Source organism: Manis pentadactyla, chromosome 19, assembly GCF_030020395.1.
Source record: "Manis pentadactyla isolate mManPen7 chromosome 19, mManPen7.hap1, whole genome shotgun sequence".
Classification (NCBI taxonomy): Eukaryota; Metazoa; Chordata; class Mammalia; order Pholidota; family Manidae; genus Manis; species Manis pentadactyla.
Window position 1 is genome coordinate 9569349 of NC_080037.1, and position 19320 is coordinate 9588668.

Here is a 19320-nt window from a genome sequence, read left to right on the forward strand (position 1 = left end):
AAACCCTGGTGCCTATTGTCTCAACAGAGCAGCAATTCTAAGAAAGAGAAGGATGCCTTGGAGGACAAGAAGCGAAACCCCATCCTCAAATACATTGGGAAGCCCAAAAGCTCTTCCCAGAGCAGTGAGTATTCAGGGGGCACCAGCCTTGGACACGGACCAGTGTGCTGGCACAGGGTCTGCCTGTGTTTCTGACAGCCACAGGCCCAGACCCAGAGGCTGTGGCTTCCTCTCACACTGCCGTGTCCTCTCTTGCCACGCCCAGGGCAGTCTCCATGAGGTACAGGGGGCTGCTTCAGAGCTGCCCCTCCTGGGTTCTAACTGGGAATTAAAAGCCGCCTGTTGCTCCTGAACAGCCCTGCAGAGGAGTATTTCCCCTTCACAGGACTGCTTTGTGGACAGTGAATGCCCCCTTTGCCTTCACAGGATTCATCTGTACTGCCGAGGTCCTATGTGTTAGGGGCAACTATGGGCCCTCAACAGGGAGTTTGAGTTACGATTAAGCAGAACTAGGTTGATAGTGGGGCAGGTTTGGGACCCAGAGGTTCATCCATAAAGCCCAAAACTCGCTCGGTGCGGTCATTGGTCTCTTCCCAGCCATGTGTCATTTGTCGAGAAATCACTGCTGGCCCAGTCAGTGCCCTAAGCCCCCGGTCTTGGTCTCGGGGATCCGTGAAGGGCCGTGGGCTAAGTCTGCTGCCTCTGGACGCTGCTGCTTGGGGACGTGGCGGAGGGAGGGGCTCTCCTAGGTCACACCTGGGTTTTGCCACCTTTTCATTTTCCAGCTTGATGTAATTTTTATTTTGACTCTGAGACATTAATTTGACTTTTCATGGTTTACTCTTGTTTTTGTTTGTTTTCTTTTAGCATTTCATATTCCCTTGTCCCCTGTGGAAGGTAAAAGGACCATTTTCTTTGGGTTTTTCTTTGCATTAGCACCGAGTTTCCATTTCCCAAGCCCTGCCCTTCCTCCTCCTTGTCTGCCTCTTCATCTTCTTCCCTGCTGCACCCATTTCTCTTACACGTGTCTCCTGCCGCTGGAGCTGCTCGCACTGGTGTACGGGACGGCCTGCCTAACCCAGGGTTCCGGGGCGGGACTCCGCCCCAGGGGGAGCTCCAGGCGGCACAGCAGGGCCGCCCTCCAAGGCCCTCCTGCAACAGCCCGAGGGCTCTCTTTCCATCACCCTACGGCCCCAGCTCCAAAAGTCCAGGGCTTCCTATAAGTGAAGGAAATCCTCACACACTGAAATGTCCTGCATAAGTTCCTCAAATGTTTGTTCTCAATTGAATTAATAATAAAAATCCTTAGTTTTGAGGGTTATGTGGGGTCTCTTTAATAAACAAAAGGTCTCTGGCAGTTTTTCTTCGGGGCACTTTAATTTCTGTCATTTACTTTGCTTAAGCCCTTCAGTGTAGCACCTCTATCCTGTTTGATTCTTAGCTGCAGTAGTAAAACAGGACAACCCTAAATAGATGTTATAGCACCTAATATCTTCTAGAATCTATGTATTAAAATATATATAAAATACATATTAACCCAAAGAAGCTTAGAACCTAGCACTGGAAGAGTTCATTTCCCATCAGTGAGGGCCATCTGCAGGCAGTTAAGTGGTTTAATCTTCTAGGTCCTCCTGTAATCTTAGGAGAGAGAGAGCAGTGGGATGCCATCAGGAAATTATTTGATTGCTAGAATTTATTTTTTATGTCAAATGACAAAAATAGTGATCTGCCAAATTATTTCAAAATTTGTTAAATTCCTAGACTCCTTGTGATATTTTAAACAATAAAAATGAAGGATATATTGAAAACCCAGGCCTCTTAGCATTCCCTGCCCCCCACCCCCGCCCCCTCTGCCCACACTGCTTGGTTTGTCTCACTGCGGGGACGGGAGCCCCCAGGGTGGCGCTGGTGGTCCCAAGGGCAGGACGAGGACGCTGGGTGTCCGCCATCCCTTTAAGCCAGAACTCTTCCCGTTGTGATTTCATGGTTGAGGTTGGTGTCCCCACGCTCCCAGGACATCAGACAAATCCATATCGTCTACAGGCCAGACACCCACCGCAGCCGGAAAGCCTCGCTGTTGAGCATTCCGCCAATTAGGCCCATGAGCTATTGTTCCTGTTCATTAGGGAACATAGCTGATTACAGTAACATAATGTACTTTTATGTTGTTTCATCATCATTCAGAGAATGGGGAGGATGAGCCAAGGCTACCAGCTTTGCATTTTTAAAAACACTTGTTCCTTTCTCCCTGTTTTTTCCCATTCCTCTGGGTTATTCAGTTGTACCAGATCTCAGGGCCACACCTGCTTCTTACGATGGCTAGTGAGTAACCATATCCCAGAAACAACAGGGCATGTTCCGAGTGGCCCACGCCGAGGGGACAGTGGGCTCAGCCTGGTGGCCTCCTGATACAGAATGTCCCCGGGCTCCCACATCATCAGCCATCCGGGGCTGCGGCTGCCAGCGGAGACTGGCTCCTTCGATGACCCCACATTCAGTCTGGGACAGGCAGGCCTGGCCCTGAACTCCAGGATGCAAAAAGTGGACACACGCATGTACACGCACAGCCACCTGTTAGGCTGTTGCAGATAAATTTTGCTCAAGCTACCTGCGTAAAGGCTATGAAGTTGTGAGCTTCTAAGAGACCATCTGAATGGTTTTCTGTTTCCTCTAACCTGGAAATTTCCTTAAGAAACTGATGTTAGCTACCGATGGAGATTTGTAAGTTTGTCTATGTAGATACTAGAATCTCCGAAGCCGGGTGGGGCCCCGGTTATTGTGGCGGAGGTCAGAGCCTAGCCCCATTGGGTACTTATCCTGAGACGAGGTAAATCCAACTTTCCCATCCTATGGTCTCGGGCAGAGCAGCGTTTCCAGCCCAGTTCCTGGTGAACGGAGCTCTCTGACCCTGAAGATGAGAGCCAGTGCACTCCTGGGCAGGAGTTCTCTTCCTGACATCACATCTGCCTTCTGCTCTCTCACCTGCCCTCTCCACTTTAGACAAGAACAGCTGTCTTTTGTCTTAGCTTTGAAAAAGGGCTGGAATTTGAATGCGAGAGTGACATCTCTCCTCTGTTCCTAACCACCTCCCACCACCACTGAGAATAGGGGGTCTGATTCTTCAGTGACGGAGACCAGAGGCAGGGGTGGAAGCACAAGGAACAGGAAGAAGAGTCAAGGGAAAACAGAAAATACTGAGCTGTAAAAGGAATACAAATTGGAAAATGATAGAATGTGGCAACTTGACCAAATGACATGTAGACGTGTTTTTGGTAATCCTGCCTGTTTTTGTGACCTGTATGTGGCTCTTCGGAAAAACCTTGTTGTGATTTTCAAGTGTAAGAGTCAGTAATAAAGAATGTGAGAGCCAGAAGGAATATCCATAGCAAATGTCCTCCCAGGCCCTCTCATTTTGCACACGAGAGGAGGGCAGACCTGGGAGGGTGGAGTGCCTGCCGTGGCACACTGGGGATTGGCGGGTGAGCCAGGACTAGGCCCCTGTCTCCTGATCCTCAGCCCCATGCTCTTCCCATCCATGCTTGCTCATTGCTCTGTCTTCTGGGCTAGAGGGGAATGAAGGCCCTGAGACTCTGTCCCTGAGCAGAGAACGGTATCCTTCATTACCTTTCTGCTTCTAGTCAAACCAGGCAATGTGAGGAACATCATTCAGCACTTTGAGAACAACCAGCAGTATGATGCTCCGGAGCCTGGGACGCAGCGACTCTCAACAGGAAGCTTTCCCGAGGACCTGCTGGAGAGTGACAGGTAGCAGTGGCCGGATGGGCCTTGCCACGCTGCCCCAAAAGGGGCACAGGTGGAGTTTGGAGCTACGGTTTAATTCCAGCTTCTTTACCCCGTCCACTAGACAGTAAGGCTCCCACTGTAGGACTCACCGCCCCTCCCCCAACCTTCCCACCTGGATAGCATCAGAAGACAACATACTCTTCCCCTTTCAGGAAGCACAAGGGGAATGGAAGCTGTGGCATCTCTCATACTCCATCTTTGGTCTAGTTCTAACGAGAACCCTTCTCTCATATGGACTTGTTCTTGACTGTGGCTTGACAACAATCAAGTCATGCATGAAATTCTACAGCCAACACTGGAAGTGAATTGTCATAGTTGGAAATATCCTTGCACATTCCTTAAGTCACCCTTGAAGTGTAGTAAATGTGGTCTTGTGTGTACAAGAGTAATTCTCACACGCTCACGTCTGCGAGCTACTGTGCTGGACTTGGGAAGGCACAGAAGCAAGTCAGTGTGTAGCAGCCTGGATAGTCAAGCCATTTTACCTCTGAATACCTGGATTCAAACTCTTTTTAAGTCAAACATTCCTGCTGTAGGCAAGATTACTCCTTTCTATTTATATGAAGCCTTTATAAGCTCAATACATGGTAAATGATTTTGCTATGGTGAGAATTAACAAAGGTTTAGGAAAGAAAAGGTTAGATCTGTGCCGGGGTGAGAGGCTGAGTTCTTATATCACTGGATAAATTAAATGTGCATTTACATTGTGATTGCTGGGGTAGGCCTGATCTTACAGATGCATGAAATATATGAGTGTAAGATATAATAACATTTTGTAAAAATATTTGAGACCATTTACAAACCTGTATTCTTGGAGTTGCTAGGGAAATTTGCCCTAAGACATTCACTAGGATCCTGAATATTCTTTGCAGAAGCCTTTGGATTTGATGATTATAAGCTTGCTGGCAATTCCAGAAGAAATAGAATCAGCAGCACAGTGGGTCAGAGGTTGTCAAAGTGACTTAACAGGTGCAGGAAGCCCCCAGTCCTAGACAGCAGCACTCTGGAATCTGGGGCCAGCCGTGGGTCACGTGCCTCACTTCCTGATGGGAGTGTTACTCACTTTCTGGCACTTGAAAGAAGGTGCTTCCCTGCAGCCCCAGTAACCTTGCTGGATGAGGTTTGTCGTGGCCCTCAAGTGATACATTGTGAGGCACTGGTGCAGGCAATGGGGTTAGACTGGGTTGGAATTATTCTAACAGGCATCGGGGGAGTGTTCAATAGGGAGTCAGCTGCCAGTGTGGTTTCTAACGCTCGGGCCCCCAGGAGGAGCTCCAGTTGGGTCCTCTGGCAGTTCGGAGACTTGATGAATAGAGGCCAGGCCATTTGGCTCCTTCACCACAGCAGCCTGCTGTGCTGAGCTCGCCAGACCCGCCTTCTGCGGTCCTGGAGGCACAGCAGGATGTAGATTAGTAGTAATGACAGCAAAGAACAGCCCAGCAGAGCCATCCTGGGGCAGTGAGGGCCAGAGATGCCAGCGCTCTCAGAGCTGATGCATTGCAGGACTCAAAAAGGAGCAGCCCCCAGCCGTCAGCATCTCATCAAGCCTCAGACACCCTGGCTGAGTAAGCATGGCAGCCAGGGAGCAGGGTCCCGCCTGTCAGTACACAGACCCCGTAAGCACCTTCCCAAGCTGGTCTGCTCCCAAGAGGGGAGATGGCAGCTTAGGAAGGAAGCTATCGAGATAAGAATGGAAGAAATCCACGTCACAGCCGGAGGAGTGGGAAGCTAACAGCAGGTGGAGTCATCTGATGGGCGGTGTGGAGAACGTTAGAATAAGCGAGTAAAGATAGTGCCTGTCCTTCCCGTAGGAAGAACTTGTGAAAGGGGAGATGGACTTCAAGCAGAGTCCAGGCTGGGAGCTGACCTGTTCCAAAGCAGAGGGCAAGATGGGCTGGCATGCGAGGGCCCAGGGACTGGGAGGCAGGACCTGGGAGTCCCCAATAAAGGACTGGTGTGCACAGCTTTCCTGACACATTAGGGTCTTTGGCACCTGGACACATGACAAGTCTAATTCTGTTAGCCCCAGATTTCACCTTCCTGTTAGGATCCCTTCCTAAGTGGGCACAAGGAAGTTGAGAGGCCCTGTGCATCAGGCCAGGCTAAGGAGAGGAGTTTATAGAGCAGCCACAGTGCCATCCTCAGTGGGTGTTGGGCAGCAGGTAAGAGCTGGCCGGGACACAAGATTCCAAGGTCTCACGCCCTTTCTCCAGCTCCCGCTCAGAGATCCGCCTGGGCCGTTCCGAGAGCCTGAAGGGCCGGGAGGAGATGAAGCGGTCTCGGAAGGTAGAGAACGTGCCCCGCTCTCGCAGTGACGTTGACATGGACGCCGCTGCCGAGGCTGCCCGTCTCCACCAGTCAGCCTCCTCCTCTGCCTCCAGCCTCTCCACCAGGTAGGCAGGGCACAGGTGCCCAGCCCACTGGTATCTTCAGGGCAGGGGCAGGGCAGAGGGTTGCTGAGAACTGACATTCTTTCCCCAGGTCTCTTGAGAACCCAACCCCTCCCTTCACCCCCAAAATGGGCCGCAGGTGAGTGACGGGTGCCGTAGCGCCTCCGTTTGGTGTCCCAGCCATGCTCAGCCATTCCTCCACCCTGAGTGGCTAGGTGGGTGGGTGTCTCCTCTTTGTGGCCCACTGCCTTCCATGGGCACAGGGCAGGCATGCTGGGCTGGAGAGGGAAGGCCAAACCCTGTGTGTGAGTTCTTCCTCTGCGAGAAGCTGAGCTACCCACTCTCCCCCAGGAGCATTGAGTCCCCCAGCTTGGGGTTCTGCGCAGATGCCCTCCTCCCTCACCTCCTAGAGGATGATCTGGGCCAGCTGTCTGACCTGGAACCCGAGCCAGATGCGCAAAACTGGCAGCATACAGTGGGCAAGGATGTGGTGGCTGGGCTCAGCCAGAGGGAGATTGACCGGCAGGAGGTCATCAACGGTGAGAACGGGCCCCACCTCCCGTCTGCACTCCGGCACAGGTGGAAGCAGGCACCAAGTACCTGCAGTGCCAACGCCAGCAAAGATAGGGTGGGCCCTGGGGGCAGAGCCAGGTCCGTGTGGCTGTGCCTGCAAAGGCCACCTCAGTTCTGGCCTCTGGTGGGGACAGAAAAGTTGATGAGCAATCTGAAACTAGCACTTGGTTCCTCCAAAAGTCAAGCCCTTCGGGGGCCATGACAGTGACTCTAGATGCTCGCTGATCTGTTTCTCCCTGTCTTTTGACCCTTCCATGCCACAACTCGTTCAGAACTGTTTGTGACAGAAGCTTCCCACCTGCGCACACTCCGGGTCCTAGACCTGATCTTCTACCAGCGCATGAAGAAGGAGAACCTGATGCCCCGGGAGGAGCTGACCCGGCTCTTCCCCAACCTGCCCGAACTCATAGAGATCCACCGTGCGTAGCCCGTCTGCCGTCTGCCCGCCCCGGCTAGCCTTCAGGCTTCTGCTGGGTTTTGCCCACATGCCCACCCTCCCCACGCAGATAAGCCTCACTAGTCCTCTTTGCTGAGCAGACTTCATATACAACCTGAAACCAGCATTCTCATTCCCCCAGAAGTAAAATAGCTTCCAGACCCTTCCCCGTGGCCCTGCTCCCAAAGACCCCTATCTGGCAGGGCAGCTGAGCCCTGGGTGGTTCTTTTTCTTCTCTCGCGCGCCCCAGATTCCTGGTGTGAAGCCATGAGGAAGCTCCGGGAGGAGGGCCCCATCATCACAGAAATCAGTGGCCTCATGCTGGCGCGGGTGAGGCTGCGAAGCTCTCTAAGGCTGCAGGAGGCGGGACCCGTGGCCGGAGGACGGGCGTGGTGGGCGGTCCGGGCAGGGTTGTGACACTGGTGGCACCCGTTCTGCCTCTCAGTTTGATGGCCCTGCCCGGGAGGAACTCCAGCAGGTGGCCGCTCAGTTCTGCTCCTACCAGTCCATAGCCCTGGAGCTGATCAAGACAAAGCAGCGCAAAGAGAGCCGATTCCAGCTCTTCATGCAGGTGTGCCCACGGCAGGTGTTCCCTCATTGCTCCCAGAAGTTGGCCCATTCAGTCATCTCTCAAATCTGAGGCAGAAAAGTTAACGAGGGTCACCAAGGGTCCGAAGTGCATCCCAGCCCCCAGCTCCCAGGACCCCAGCCTCTCCTCTCCACCAGGGAGGACACCCCAGCAACTCCCTGCCCCCGCCCACACCCTCGTCCACGCCGCCTCTGCAGAGACACTCTCAAGGCAGAGACCACTGTTCACTGAAACAGACACTGGATCCTCACCAGAATCCCCAGCTCACCTGCCCGTACCTGTGTGCACTTAGAGGGGCCTGTTCCCTTGTCTGTAAAGCAGGAATAAAACCTGCTCCACGTAGCTTGTTTGAAGCATATCCCTTCCTTGGGCTGTTGCCTCCCTGCCCCGACCAGTCTTTCCCTAAGTATTTAAGGAGGAAGCTGCCACCACTGCTTCTGAGTTACTGTCTGCAATTAGAACCTATTTGGCATTTTCACTCCCACCCGGGCCCTGGGCCCATAAACCAGCTCCTGACCACAGGTTGCCATCTGTCTGTGCATCCTTCCGTCTAGGAGGCTGAAAGCCACCCTCAGTGCCGGCGGCTGCAGCTCAGAGACCTCATCATCTCCGAGATGCAGCGGCTCACCAAGTACCCATTGCTGCTGGAGAACATCATCAAGCACACCGAGGGTAGGGCTTGGCCGGGCGCGGGCACCGGGGCACCGCCGCCCTGCTTCCCACCCTCGTTCTAGTGCTGACTTGCTTTGTCACTGGAGCCAGTCACTCGACCCCTCTGGCCTTCAGGGTCTTCATCCTTGCCCTCTGGCACGGTTAGTCTCAAAGAAAACAGTGGTTGTAAATGTGCTTTGGAAAAATAAGGCTCTCAGCAGCAGGAGGAGGTAAGGGCTGCCTCTAGCCTGTGCAAATCAGAGGAAAGCATCTAGCTGGGCACAGGGTGGCACATGGAGGGCACCTTGGCTCCTCTGACAACCGTGGTCCCACACCAGGGGCCATGGATTTTATTTTAGGCCTTGTCACCTCCACTGCTGGATGCCTCTGTGCAGAGCACAGAAGGTAGTAACTCTAGAGGAATAAGAGGCCAAGCTGAATGAGAGTCTGGCTCGAGGTTGTTGCTGTCCCGGGGATTCCGAGCATCTCTCACCACCCTTGGGTTGGAAGCGCTGGGAGTCTGGGTGTAGAAGTGTGAAGAACCGCAGCCCGGCTCCAGCGGCACGGTCATGGTCATCACCACAGTTCCCAGTCCTGTCCCCCAACGTCTCCAGAGCCGGTTGTGGTCTAAGCAGGAATTCCCAAGAGCTATCAGTGTCTTCAAAGCAACGGTCAAAAACCTAAGGCCCTCAGTGAAAGTTAACCTTGTACTTGAGGCCCTCAAATCTCAAGGTTTGCAGCAGGCCAGGTAATAGTGGACTCTGAAAGACTTCTCAGGCGGAGCCCCTAACCACCCCTTGCCCCAATTGGCAGGTGGCACCACCGAGCACGAGAAACTCTGCCGGGCCCGGGACCAGTGCCGGGAAATTCTGAAGTACGTGAATGAAGCCGTGAAGCAGACAGAGAACCAGCACCGTCTGGAGGGCTACCAGAAACGCCTGGATACCACCTCCCTGGAGAGGGCCAGCAATCCTCTGGCAGCAGAGTTCAAGGTAGGAGGCAGGGGCTGCGACAGAGAGAGCCCCCCAAATACGTTCTTCCTTAGGAGCAGAGCTGTCAGGGCTTAGAGTGTCTTAGAGGTAGAGATCTGGGCCTGTCTGCGGTAGGATGGCATGGCAGAGCCCTGGGATACATGCACCCTGTTACCGTGGGCACTCAGGCCCGGAGAGGTGAGAGCAGACAGCCCGCCAGTAAAGACTAGATGTTAGAACTCAGCCTGGCAGTGTGGGGAGAGGGACTTAGAACTTGAGGTAAAGGTGAACATCGTTTGGGAGGAAGTAAAGCTGAAGGGATGGGGAGGTAAAGCAGAGATTTTCTTAGGAAGGTAGATGGTATGTGGTGAGGGGTGGACGAGAGACCCAAGCCAGAGCCGCTGGGATGTCCCCCAGCACAGCACGGGGCACGTGAGCACAGCTTGGCTTGTCTGTGTCCCCACGAGTGTGAGCACACGGACCCTTCTTGTTCGGTGATTCCCAGCACCTCCACACCATGTCTGGCATGTAATTCCCTCAAATACTTAATGAATGAATGGATGGTGTCCCCTAAACAGAGCCTGGATCTTACAGCGAGGAAGATGATCCATGAGGGGCCCCTGACCTGGAGGATCAGCAAGGATAAGACCCTGGGTACGTGCCGGGGAGCTGCGGCCTAGAGGGAATCTGTGGTGGGCTGGGCTGCCCCAGGCCCTTCTCTCTCCGGAGCATAAACCCTGAAACGTGGCACTTCAAGGGCAGTGAGGTGCCCCAGAGGCAGCTTGAAACCCAAGCGGCATGAGAGCTCGGGATTCAAGCACAGTGTGGGGCAGGAGTACCAGACCCAGGGCTTCCTAGACCCCAGGGCGGACGTCAGAGAGCTTCTGGTCCCCAGGTGGGGATGAGGGACCCTTCACAGCCCCCGTACCCCTGCAGACCTGCTCGTGCTGCTACTGGAGGACCTCCTGGTGCTGCTGCAGAAACAGGACGAGAAGCTGCTGCTCAAGTGCCACAGCAAGACAGCCGCAGGCTCCTCGGACAGCAAGCAAACCTTCAGCCCCGTGCTCAAGCTCAACGCCGTGCTCGTCCGCTCCGTGGCCACAGGTGCCCATGAGGAGACTGCCGCTGACACTAGTGTCCCTGGGGTCCTTTCCTCCCCTGGGCCCAGCTGAGCAGGACCCAGTCCACGATGGGGAGTGTGGCGGGGAGGGTGGGGACCAAGATGAGAGCTTGGAGCAGGCCAGCGGGCCGTGGGCCCCTGGGATGGGCTGAGGCTGCCCGAGCAGGCAACAGTAGGGCAGGCCTCCCTGCTGCGAGTGATGGGTGGGCTGGTTGCAGAAGACAGGCGCCCACCGCACACAGCCATTTTAGTGAGAAGCAGCATGCGCATGAGCAAGGGCACTGGGGCAGGCGTCAGGCCACCTCCTCCTCTGGGTTCACCCTCTTCCTGCCTCTGGAGAGAAGGGATGAGGGTGTGAAGGTGTCTCATTCCCTCAGCACCTGACACATGTCAGCTCTCACTGTTAGCAGACAGGAGGGTAGCCGGAGAGGACAGGAGGGGTTCCAGAATTACCTCTCCCTTGTGTAAGTGGGTCCTGAGCAGTTCTGATGACCCAGGTCTGTCTTGTGCTGCCTTCTGCATCTGTGTCAAGGGTCAGGGCTTTGAGCCCACCCTCTGTCGCCTCTGCCACCCCCCGTGCAGACCCTCTGCCTTCCTTTCCTCACACAGATAAGCGGGCCTTCTTCATCATCTGCACCTCCGAGCTGGGCCCACCCCAGATCTATGAACTGGTGGCATTGACGTCATCAGATAAGAACACGTGAGAATTGGTTGAGGGGTCACATGTAGCTGCCATCCCATGGGCCCAGGGTGGTGTGCATGAGGGCGCTGGACAGTGAGGCCAGGGCAGGCAGAGGCCGGGGTGTTGGACAGGGAGGTGGGAGTTGGGATGGATGTGGAGTAGCTCACAGGGCCACCACCCCTGCCCCTGAGCAGGTCTTTGAGGGGAGGGGAAGTTCACAGCCATCCGCTGCTGCTTGCCTTTGTCTGGTGCCGCTCCCTTCCCCCTGGGATCTTCTTCCCTTTCCCCATCAAGTGTTTTAAATTCGTGCATTCTCGGATGTCTGCCCCCCACCCACCCCCTGTGCCCACCAGTGGCCAGCCCGAGGTGGGTGGAGTCAGACAGTTTCTGTTGTCATCTGTAAAATGTGGATAATGCTACTGGAGTTATTTTAAGGGAAGACAGATATCGAATGCTTAGCACAGAGTATAAGAGAGGGTTCGTGTCCAGTAATTGGTGGCTGCGAATCACGTAACTCCAGAGAAACAGCCAGTCAGGAAGTGAGGGGAGGTGGGAACCGCCAGGCGCAGAGTGGCAGGGGCAGGGCCTGGAGAAGGGCTTTGGGCGAAGCCCTGGAGCAGCGGGGTCAGCACATGAGGTGCTGTGTGCCCGGTCTTGATCTCACCACCAGTCCTCTCTGCTCCTGCCGAGCAACAGATGGATGGAGCTCTTAGAAGAGGCTGTGCGAAAGGCCACCCGGCACCCCGGAGCCACCCCAACACCTGTCCTTCCCCCGCCCCCAGGCCCCCAGGAGCCAGCCCACCAGAGCCCCACACCCAGCAGGTGCTTAGCCCTCCAGACCCCCTCGCCGTCCAGATCCAGGCCACTGGTTGGCTGTTTCTGAGCCCTTCACCCCTGGGGGTGGGCAGCCCCCGCAGACAAATTAGCAGGCAGACAGGAGAACATGCCCCCTCACCTGTGCCCTCTGCCCGTCTGCTTGTCCTCCGCCAGCCCCCCACCTGGCTATAAAGGAGACTGCCTGCGGTGGGGTGAGGGTGTGGGATCAGCACCGGCGAGCCAGGCCAGCACCATCTTCCCCAGGTTGCCAGCCAGACGGCAGGTTCTTAAACTACCACCCCCCTTCCTGGACCCCCCTTCACTGCCCACTCTGCCTCAGGAGGCTGGCATGGAGTTTCATGGCCTCTCACCCTTGCTTATCTCTTTCCCCAGGGTAGGACTGGATGACTCAGAAGTGTTCCAGAGTGAACCAGAACCTGGGGAGCCGCCTGGAGGTCAGCCCCTTGAACCGTGTTGTGGGAATCCAGCCCCTCCATTTCTAGGCCAGGGAGGGAGGTGGGGTTGCCAACTGAGTGGCGGGGAGAGGTCCATCAAGGCCAGAGGCATATGGTTTGGTAAGAACAGAGGACAGGGCGAGGACGAAGGGTCTGCCAAGAGGGGGAGCAGACTTGAGAGGGGTAGGCCTGAACAGTTCACCTCATTCAGACCCTGGCTCTCTGGGCCACAGCCAGTTAGCAGTGCAGGAAGAGGGGCAGTCGGTCAAAGTCCAGGGGCCCCAGCTTCCTCCAGCCAAGGGTCACTGCGGGGAGGGAGGTGCCCTCCCTGGGCCCTGGCTTCACACTGAGTCCCACATGCCCCACCCTCTGGTCTCTAGTCTTCTTTCCTGTAGCACTCCTCACCTTCTGGTTCATTTAGAACCTTGACTTATCTCTTTGTTTCTCTTGTCCCTCCGCTAGAACCTAAGCTCCACACAGGAAGGGATCTGTTGTAGTTACTGATGCATTATGCCAAGGGCCTGGGACAGTGCCTGGCCATGGCAGGCGCTCTGTGACATGTGCAGAGTGAATCAGCAGTGTGCCCGGCCCCTTGAGCCCAAAGCCGAGCGTGGGGTCAGCACGGGGTCAGCCCGCACGCGCCCTCCTCTTTCCCGCCTTGCAGCATTCTCTCCTCCCAAACAGGCTCTGGGCCCCAGCGGAGGGGCAGAGGGGAGCCCCCAGCCCTGCTAGAGGACCCCAAGCAGGAGGGCGACATAGAGGAAGGGGGACTGGGCACCCCACCTCACCCCTCTGCGTCCCTGGATGGCGAGAACAGGGGCAGCAGGACAAGGGACCCCATCATCCTGCCCCTCCCAGGCCCCCTATTCGTGGAAGGACTCGCCAGTGCAGCCCTAGAAGATGGTGAGTGCTTCCTGGGCCCTGCCCTCAGTCCCTGGCCCCCAGTAGCACAGCCAGCGTTGAGCTGGCAGACATCTCCACCTTCTGCCTGTTCCGAAGGCTCTCTCCCAGTTGTGCTTGAGGAGAGAGAGATGCGGAGAGACAAGTGTGACTCCCCATCTCCCCACTCCCCCGCCCCCACCCCCAGTTGGCTGGCTGCAGCCCTCCAGCTCAGCCTGTGACCCAGGCAGGTTCTCCAAGCTGGGGGACAGGGAGGCGAACAGCAACCCTCCTGCACCTCTGGGCTCTCCCACACTGGCGCAGTGCCCAGTCCTGTGCTGGGGAAGCCATCGTTCTGTCTCCCCGCCAGTGGAGAACCTGCGGCACCTGATCCTGTGGAGCCTGCTGCCAGGCCACCCCGTGGAACCACCCGCTGCCAGGGAGCCCGAGGACGACCTGACACCCACGCCTTCTGTCGTCAGCATCACCTCTCACCCCTGGGATCCAGGCTCCCCAGGGCAGGCTCCCCCTGAGCGGGGAGGGGACCACCCCCAGCTCCCAGGGCCAGAGCAGGAGGATGTGGCTCTGAGTTCTCTGGAACACCTGCCCCCAAGGGCCAGAAATTCTGGGATCTGGGAGTCTCCCAAGCTGGACAGGAATCCTGAGGAAGAGCCTCCAAGCACAGAGGCAGCAGGAAGTTACAAAGTTGTGAGAAAAGGTAAAATAAGTTGGGGTGTCCAGTGGGGGGACAAACACCCAGTTTCACTAGGGTAGAGGCAAGGATCCCTTGACACCTGTATCCTAGAAAGTGTGTGTGCAGAGACTTGTACCGATGCTGAGAGGAGACGAGTTGGTATCACGCAGCGGCTCCAGCGGTGGACAGCAGAGGGTCAAAGCTCCAGCCCCGTCACTTAATACCTGTGCAGCCTTAGACAAAACGCTGGGTCACCTCTGAACTTCATTCTGTGTTATGAGGGTATTACCTCCTACTGTCTGGCACAAATCAACTATTCAATAAAATTTTCTGCTAGTGTTCGTCACTCATCTTACAGTCTTCTGGAAAAGATGTGGCTCTTTTCAGGAGCCTCAGGCTTGGAAAGACAAGGGCCAGTGCTTGCAGCCTGTCAGTCCAGCTACAGGACGAGGGGCTGTAGGGCAAGGCTGGGAAGGCACGCAGAGAGTGAGGGCTGTGGCAGGCAAGTAGGTGGGGGATCCCCAGCTCTTAGGGGCCACGGATGGCTGTAAGACAAGAAAATCCAAGGTGGGCTAGAATGGGGGCTTGTCTGGCCAGACAGCGAGCCAGGGGAGGGCATCCAGGTGCTGCGGAGTGCGCGGGAGAAGGCTGGAGAAGGCTGGCCGGAAGCGCTGTGGGGAGGTGAGCCGGCCCCCCGGGGCTCTCCCTTTCTTCCCAAGAGCAGTTCTCCGTCCGTCTGCCCGAGGTGCCCCCTCTCCTGGGTTTCTGGGAACTGACCTTCCTTCTCTCCCGTCAGTGAACTGGTGGCAAGGCTCTCCGCAGCTCCCGGGGCGCGGTCATGGATGATCCCGTGTTCACTTTGTTCCTCCCTTTCTTTTTCTCCACCCTCTGCCCCCTGCTTTCTGCCTCTCCTTCCTCCTCTCCCCCTGCCCTCTCCATCTCTCGGTCTCCGCTGTCCCTGGTGGTGGTGGCGGTGCAGCTGAGGTGGCAGGCAGCGAGGCTGTCCCTGCACAGCCGGAGAGTGGCCAGCCAGAGCCCGAGCCGCCTGACGTGGGCGGCGGAGCAGAGGCCACGGGTAATGACCTCCCCCTGGAGCCAGAGACAGGCCAGGGCTGGAGCAGGGGCCTGTGGGAGCAGAGCTGGGCTTTGGGAGCCCTGCCTGCAGTCCCACGGACACACACACCCGTCCTGGGCGCAGAGGAGCAGGTGGGCCTAAGGACGGGAGTAGACCACATGCCATCCGCTTGTTGAGAGCTGCACAGGCCCTTTCCAGAGCAGTAGGACTCAGTCAGAAGGTGGGGCGGGTGCCCAGAACCCCATGTCCTTGGCCAGACATTCTGAGCCACCACTTCTCACATGCCAGCATCACTGGAAATAGGCTTACGTGGCCGCCCAGGTTCCCCATGTTTACCTATGCCTGCTGCCCTGTCAGGGATCTTCATGTCCTTCCTGCACGGTCCCCATCCCCCTCTGATGGGTTGAGGCATCACTGGGATCACGGTATAGATGGCAGCTGGGGCAGGGGGTTGGTGCGTGGGCAGAGTCAAGGAGGCCACTACCCGCCCCTCTTCAGAAGCGACCAGAACCAGCCCACTGCCTCTTTACCTTTCCTTCAAGGAATAAGAGCCACTAGCCTGTTTCCCAGATGACACGTGTCAGCCATGCCACTTCTCCCTTAAATTCCACCGCTGAGCATCTTGCCCTGCTTTGAGCTAAGCTGAGCAGAACTGCCGTCTAGAAGGTGCTCTGCAGGAGGAGGGCTTTTAGGAGACTGGCGGGTGGTGTGAGACCAGCATGCACTGAGCTCCGCTGCAGGACAGCCTCCCTGGCCCCGTCAGTTGGCATGGGGAACCTTGCGGGGGCACATGACAGCTTAGACTTGCCCTGAATTTCCTCCTAATCTCCTTCTCTTGCCATGGGAACAGGGAACTGTTTTTATGTCAGCATGCCAGCAGGATCCCTGGACTCAAGCACTGACCCCTCGGGGGTGCCCACCAGCCCTTCCCAGCCTGACACCCTCCCTGCCTGGCAGACAGAGCCTCCGCCCCAACTTCAGGAAGGCAGCGAAGATCAAAGGCCCCCCAGCCTCTCGCCCCCGCGGCTGGCCCTCAGGGACGTGGGCGCGATCTTCCGCACCATTGAGCAGCTCACCCTCAAGCTCAACAGGCTCAAGGTGAGGGGACTGTGGCTCCCTGAGAACCAGCGCCGGTGGGTGCCGCGTCCTGTGGAAGCCCTAGAGCTTGGCCTGGCCCGGGGCTCTTGCCTCGGCCCATCCAGCCACCCGCCAGCACCAGCCTATCTCCCGGGCCCAGGGGCCTGATGAACCTCAGACATTCCCTGCGTCTCTTCCAGGATGTGGAGCTGGCCCACCGAGAGCTGCTCAGGTCCCTGGGGGGAGAGTCATCTGGCGGCACCACGCCTGTGGGCAGTTTCCACGCAGAGGCCACTACGTGGACCGACAGCTCCCGGTCACCTCCAGCTAGGGCGCCCCTGGCCTCTGACCCCAGAGACAGCCAGGAACTGGGGTTCTGCTGTGAGGAGGGTGAGTGATTCCCTCTTTGAACCCATTCTGGGGAACCAGCCAGCGAGGAAACATCGCCACAGTGTGAGGAGAGAAGAGATTTTGAGAAGGGGTCTCATTTCCCCCTTGAGTATAATTAATTCACTCCTTCAACTTCAGAAAGGAGTCTTTTCAGGGAGACCCCACAGCAGCTCCCCTCTGAGTTTTGGGAAACTTAGAATTGAAACCTTTCTTTCCTTGGGCTGAGATAACAGACCACGGGGAGCCCAGCCCCACTTCCAAAGCCTGTTTCAGTGACTGGTTCAGAACCAGACCAAGTGGGCCGGGGACATGGCTGGGTCCTCACTCAGGGAGACAGAAGTGCAGCCCCTTCCAGGCCCTTGTCGCAGATGGATGGCCCCAGAGGAGCTGCTCTCGTGAGCGTGAGCGCGTTCCAGGAGAGACAGGGGAGGAGGGTCATCCGAGAAGCCAGTTCCTCACTGTCTTTCATCCCTGCTTCCTCCACAGGCTCCAGCATCCTCCCGGAAGACGGCATGGCGGACGTGGCCACTGCCCCAGGACCGTAGCCGTCCAAACCACCAAGTCCTCTGTGTGCTCGCTTCTCTGGGGACTGGCCCAAGGCAGGGGCGCAGGGGAGGACTCCCCTCTGTGGGAGAGGCAGTTGAGGAGCTGGATCCAGCCGAGACCCGGGGTGGAAAGCCCCGCATGTTGCTGGTTGTGCTCAGATTGGAGTCAAGTTCCGGTGTCTTTCCCCTCCCTCCCGCGCCCCCATCCTGAGCATGCTGACTGCACCTGAAAGGCCGCTCCTCCCACCTTCGTTCGTTCGTGTGCCTGCCTGGGGGTGTGGGCGCCCTCAGACACGCGAGGGAAATGCACTTTCTCCCTCCCCTTCTCCACAGGCCCCGAGGCCAAGGTGGGCCGCCTCCGCCTCTCCTGTCTTTGTCACTTTGGTTTCCTATAAATATGTATGTATTATATGTGCATCTTTGGTATTGTAAATAACTTTGCCCTTTTTTGTTTCTGTTCCTGGGGTGCTGGAGGCAGTTTCGGAGGGACTGCTGAGGGAAGAGGAGGTTCACGTGTATCTCCTAGTGAACAGCCCAGGCTGGGGTCAGGGCCCGAGGGTAGAGCCGGGCCTGAGTGCCTGGGCGGAAGGTCTCCCAGCGTCCAGCCCGCTGCCTGGCCTCTGGGGCTTGGTGCTGAGCTACCCCCTCCCTCCTAGGACTTGCCATCTTCTGGGGACCTTCTTACCTCAGTGTGCCCACCCTTCCCACCCTGTCCCTGTAGAAAACCAGTGTATCGGGTACAGAGGAAAACTGGGCGCCCGGAGGTGGGGGTAGGGAGCTGAATGCTGGAGTCCCTGAACCGACCCAGGGCCATGCCCAGGGCCAGCGCAGCATCGGCCCCTGTTACCGTGTCCGCTCCGCCCCCCACTGACTAATAGAATATACACACTGTGCTAGGTGTATATATACATATATATATATATATATATATATATAATATATAAAATACAGATATGGAAATGACTGTTTGGCTGTTAAAATAATGTATACTCTTTTATTTTCTTCCTTTCATGGTTAAGATTTTTTTTTTAAGAAAAGTTAAATATTCTTCAACTGTGGTGGTGTGTGTGTGATTCTTGGAACTGCCGTTATAAAAGATACTGTGGCTGTTCCCTAGGAGGCTGGTTAGAATAGGACAGAGGGAACAGAAGGAAGCCCTCTCCCAGCGGCCCAGTCCTTACTCTCTCCCAGAGCCTCCGACGTGTGCTCATTGAACTACAGTTGGGTGTGCCATTACCCAGCCCCATGGCCAAGACATGGAAGGACACTGAACTCACAGTTCACACACGCACACACACACGCGATACAAAGGAGCAGGGGACCCAGCATCAAGAGCCCTCATGAGCTGCCCTCCTTCGGCTTCAGGACTTTAAAGGCAAAACCTGAGGAGGAGGAGGGTCATCTCAGAGGCCTGGCCAGCCCCTCGCAGCCGTCAGCCCTCCCCAACCTCTCGCAGGCTGTGCGCCCCCTGGACACTGGCACAGCAGATGCAGACGCCCCCAGGACTGCAGCCTGCCAAACCTCCTCCACGTTTGCCTTCACTGTTGGACCAAAGGACAAATCCTTCCAGCCCCAACGCCTCTCCCTCCTAAACCTAGTGTGATGCTAGGTGCTGGCCTCAGAGCTCGTAGTCCAGCCGGGTGTCAGAACTAACACACAAGTCACTGGTGACCAAGTATGGGAAGGACAGGGATAATGGGAGAAGCCGAGGTGACTGATCCTCGCCCAGCGCTGTAGTCTGCTCAGTGTTGGGAATTCAAAGCACAGAAGCTCAGCAGCCAGCTGCCGAGAGGCTGAGCAGCTGTCCGGGCAGGCAGAGGCAGAGAGGCCCGGGAGAGCCACTGAGCCTCGCTGAGAACGGAGTTCAGGGCAGGGGAGCTCGTCAAGGCAACCGAGGGAAGGAGGGGCTGGGACCAGGTTAAATGGGCCCAGAGGGGAAGAAGGGACACTTCTCTGGAAGCTCCTGTCTAGTGGGCATAGCTCCCCAGAAGCCGACCTGGCCCCTCTAGGCACTGTCCGCTGGTTATCTCAGGGGAGGTGAGGAGTCAGGGCCCCAGCTCTCCGGACCCCTCGGGCCCCCACAGCGGCTGGTGTGCCTGGTTCCCGATGAACGGCGTCTGCAGCAGTGTTACCAGGATTCATGCCAAGTGCTTGGCCTGCGCTATATAGATGA

General features: G+C 56.6%; 1 protein-coding gene across 6 annotated transcripts in view; it reads left to right on the top strand.

Annotated features, from left to right (window-relative positions):
- The window catches only part of ARHGEF11 (Rho guanine nucleotide exchange factor 11), a 97461-nt gene extending 79256 nt beyond the window's left edge, over positions 1 to 18205 (top strand). For 3 of the 6 annotated variants that reach the window (XM_036922593.2, XM_036922597.2, XM_036922594.2), the window contains 22 exons: positions 28 to 124; positions 868 to 897; positions 3639 to 3765; positions 6018 to 6197; positions 6286 to 6333; positions 6546 to 6733; positions 7040 to 7186; positions 7454 to 7533; positions 7649 to 7774; positions 8347 to 8464; positions 9257 to 9435; positions 9993 to 10068; positions 10351 to 10518; positions 11144 to 11234; positions 11913 to 12038; positions 12426 to 12487; positions 13172 to 13390; positions 13737 to 14084; positions 15040 to 15135; positions 15986 to 16233; positions 16413 to 16602; positions 17089 to 18205. In XM_036922593.2, coding sequence (XP_036778488.2) covers positions 28 to 124; positions 868 to 897; positions 3639 to 3765; positions 6018 to 6197; positions 6286 to 6333; positions 6546 to 6733; positions 7040 to 7186; positions 7454 to 7533; positions 7649 to 7774; positions 8347 to 8464; positions 9257 to 9435; positions 9993 to 10068; positions 10351 to 10518; positions 11144 to 11234; positions 11913 to 12038; positions 12426 to 12487; positions 13172 to 13390; positions 13737 to 14084; positions 15040 to 15135; positions 15986 to 16233; positions 16413 to 16602; positions 17089 to 17147 — 3003 coding nt within the window. In that variant the 3' untranslated portion in view covers positions 17148 to 18205. Of the gene's footprint in view, positions 1 to 27; positions 125 to 867; positions 898 to 3638; positions 3766 to 6017; positions 6198 to 6285; positions 6334 to 6545; positions 6734 to 7039; positions 7187 to 7453; positions 7534 to 7648; positions 7775 to 8346; positions 8465 to 9256; positions 9436 to 9992; positions 10069 to 10350; positions 10519 to 11143; positions 11235 to 11912; positions 12039 to 12425; positions 12488 to 13171; positions 13391 to 13736; positions 14085 to 14171; positions 14402 to 15039; positions 15136 to 15985; positions 16234 to 16412; positions 16603 to 17088 lie in introns of those variants that run through there. The other 3 variants (XM_036922596.2, XM_036922595.2, XM_036922598.2) reach the window with 3 other exon arrangements.
- The last annotated feature ends 1115 nt before the right edge of the window (positions 18206 to 19320 follow it).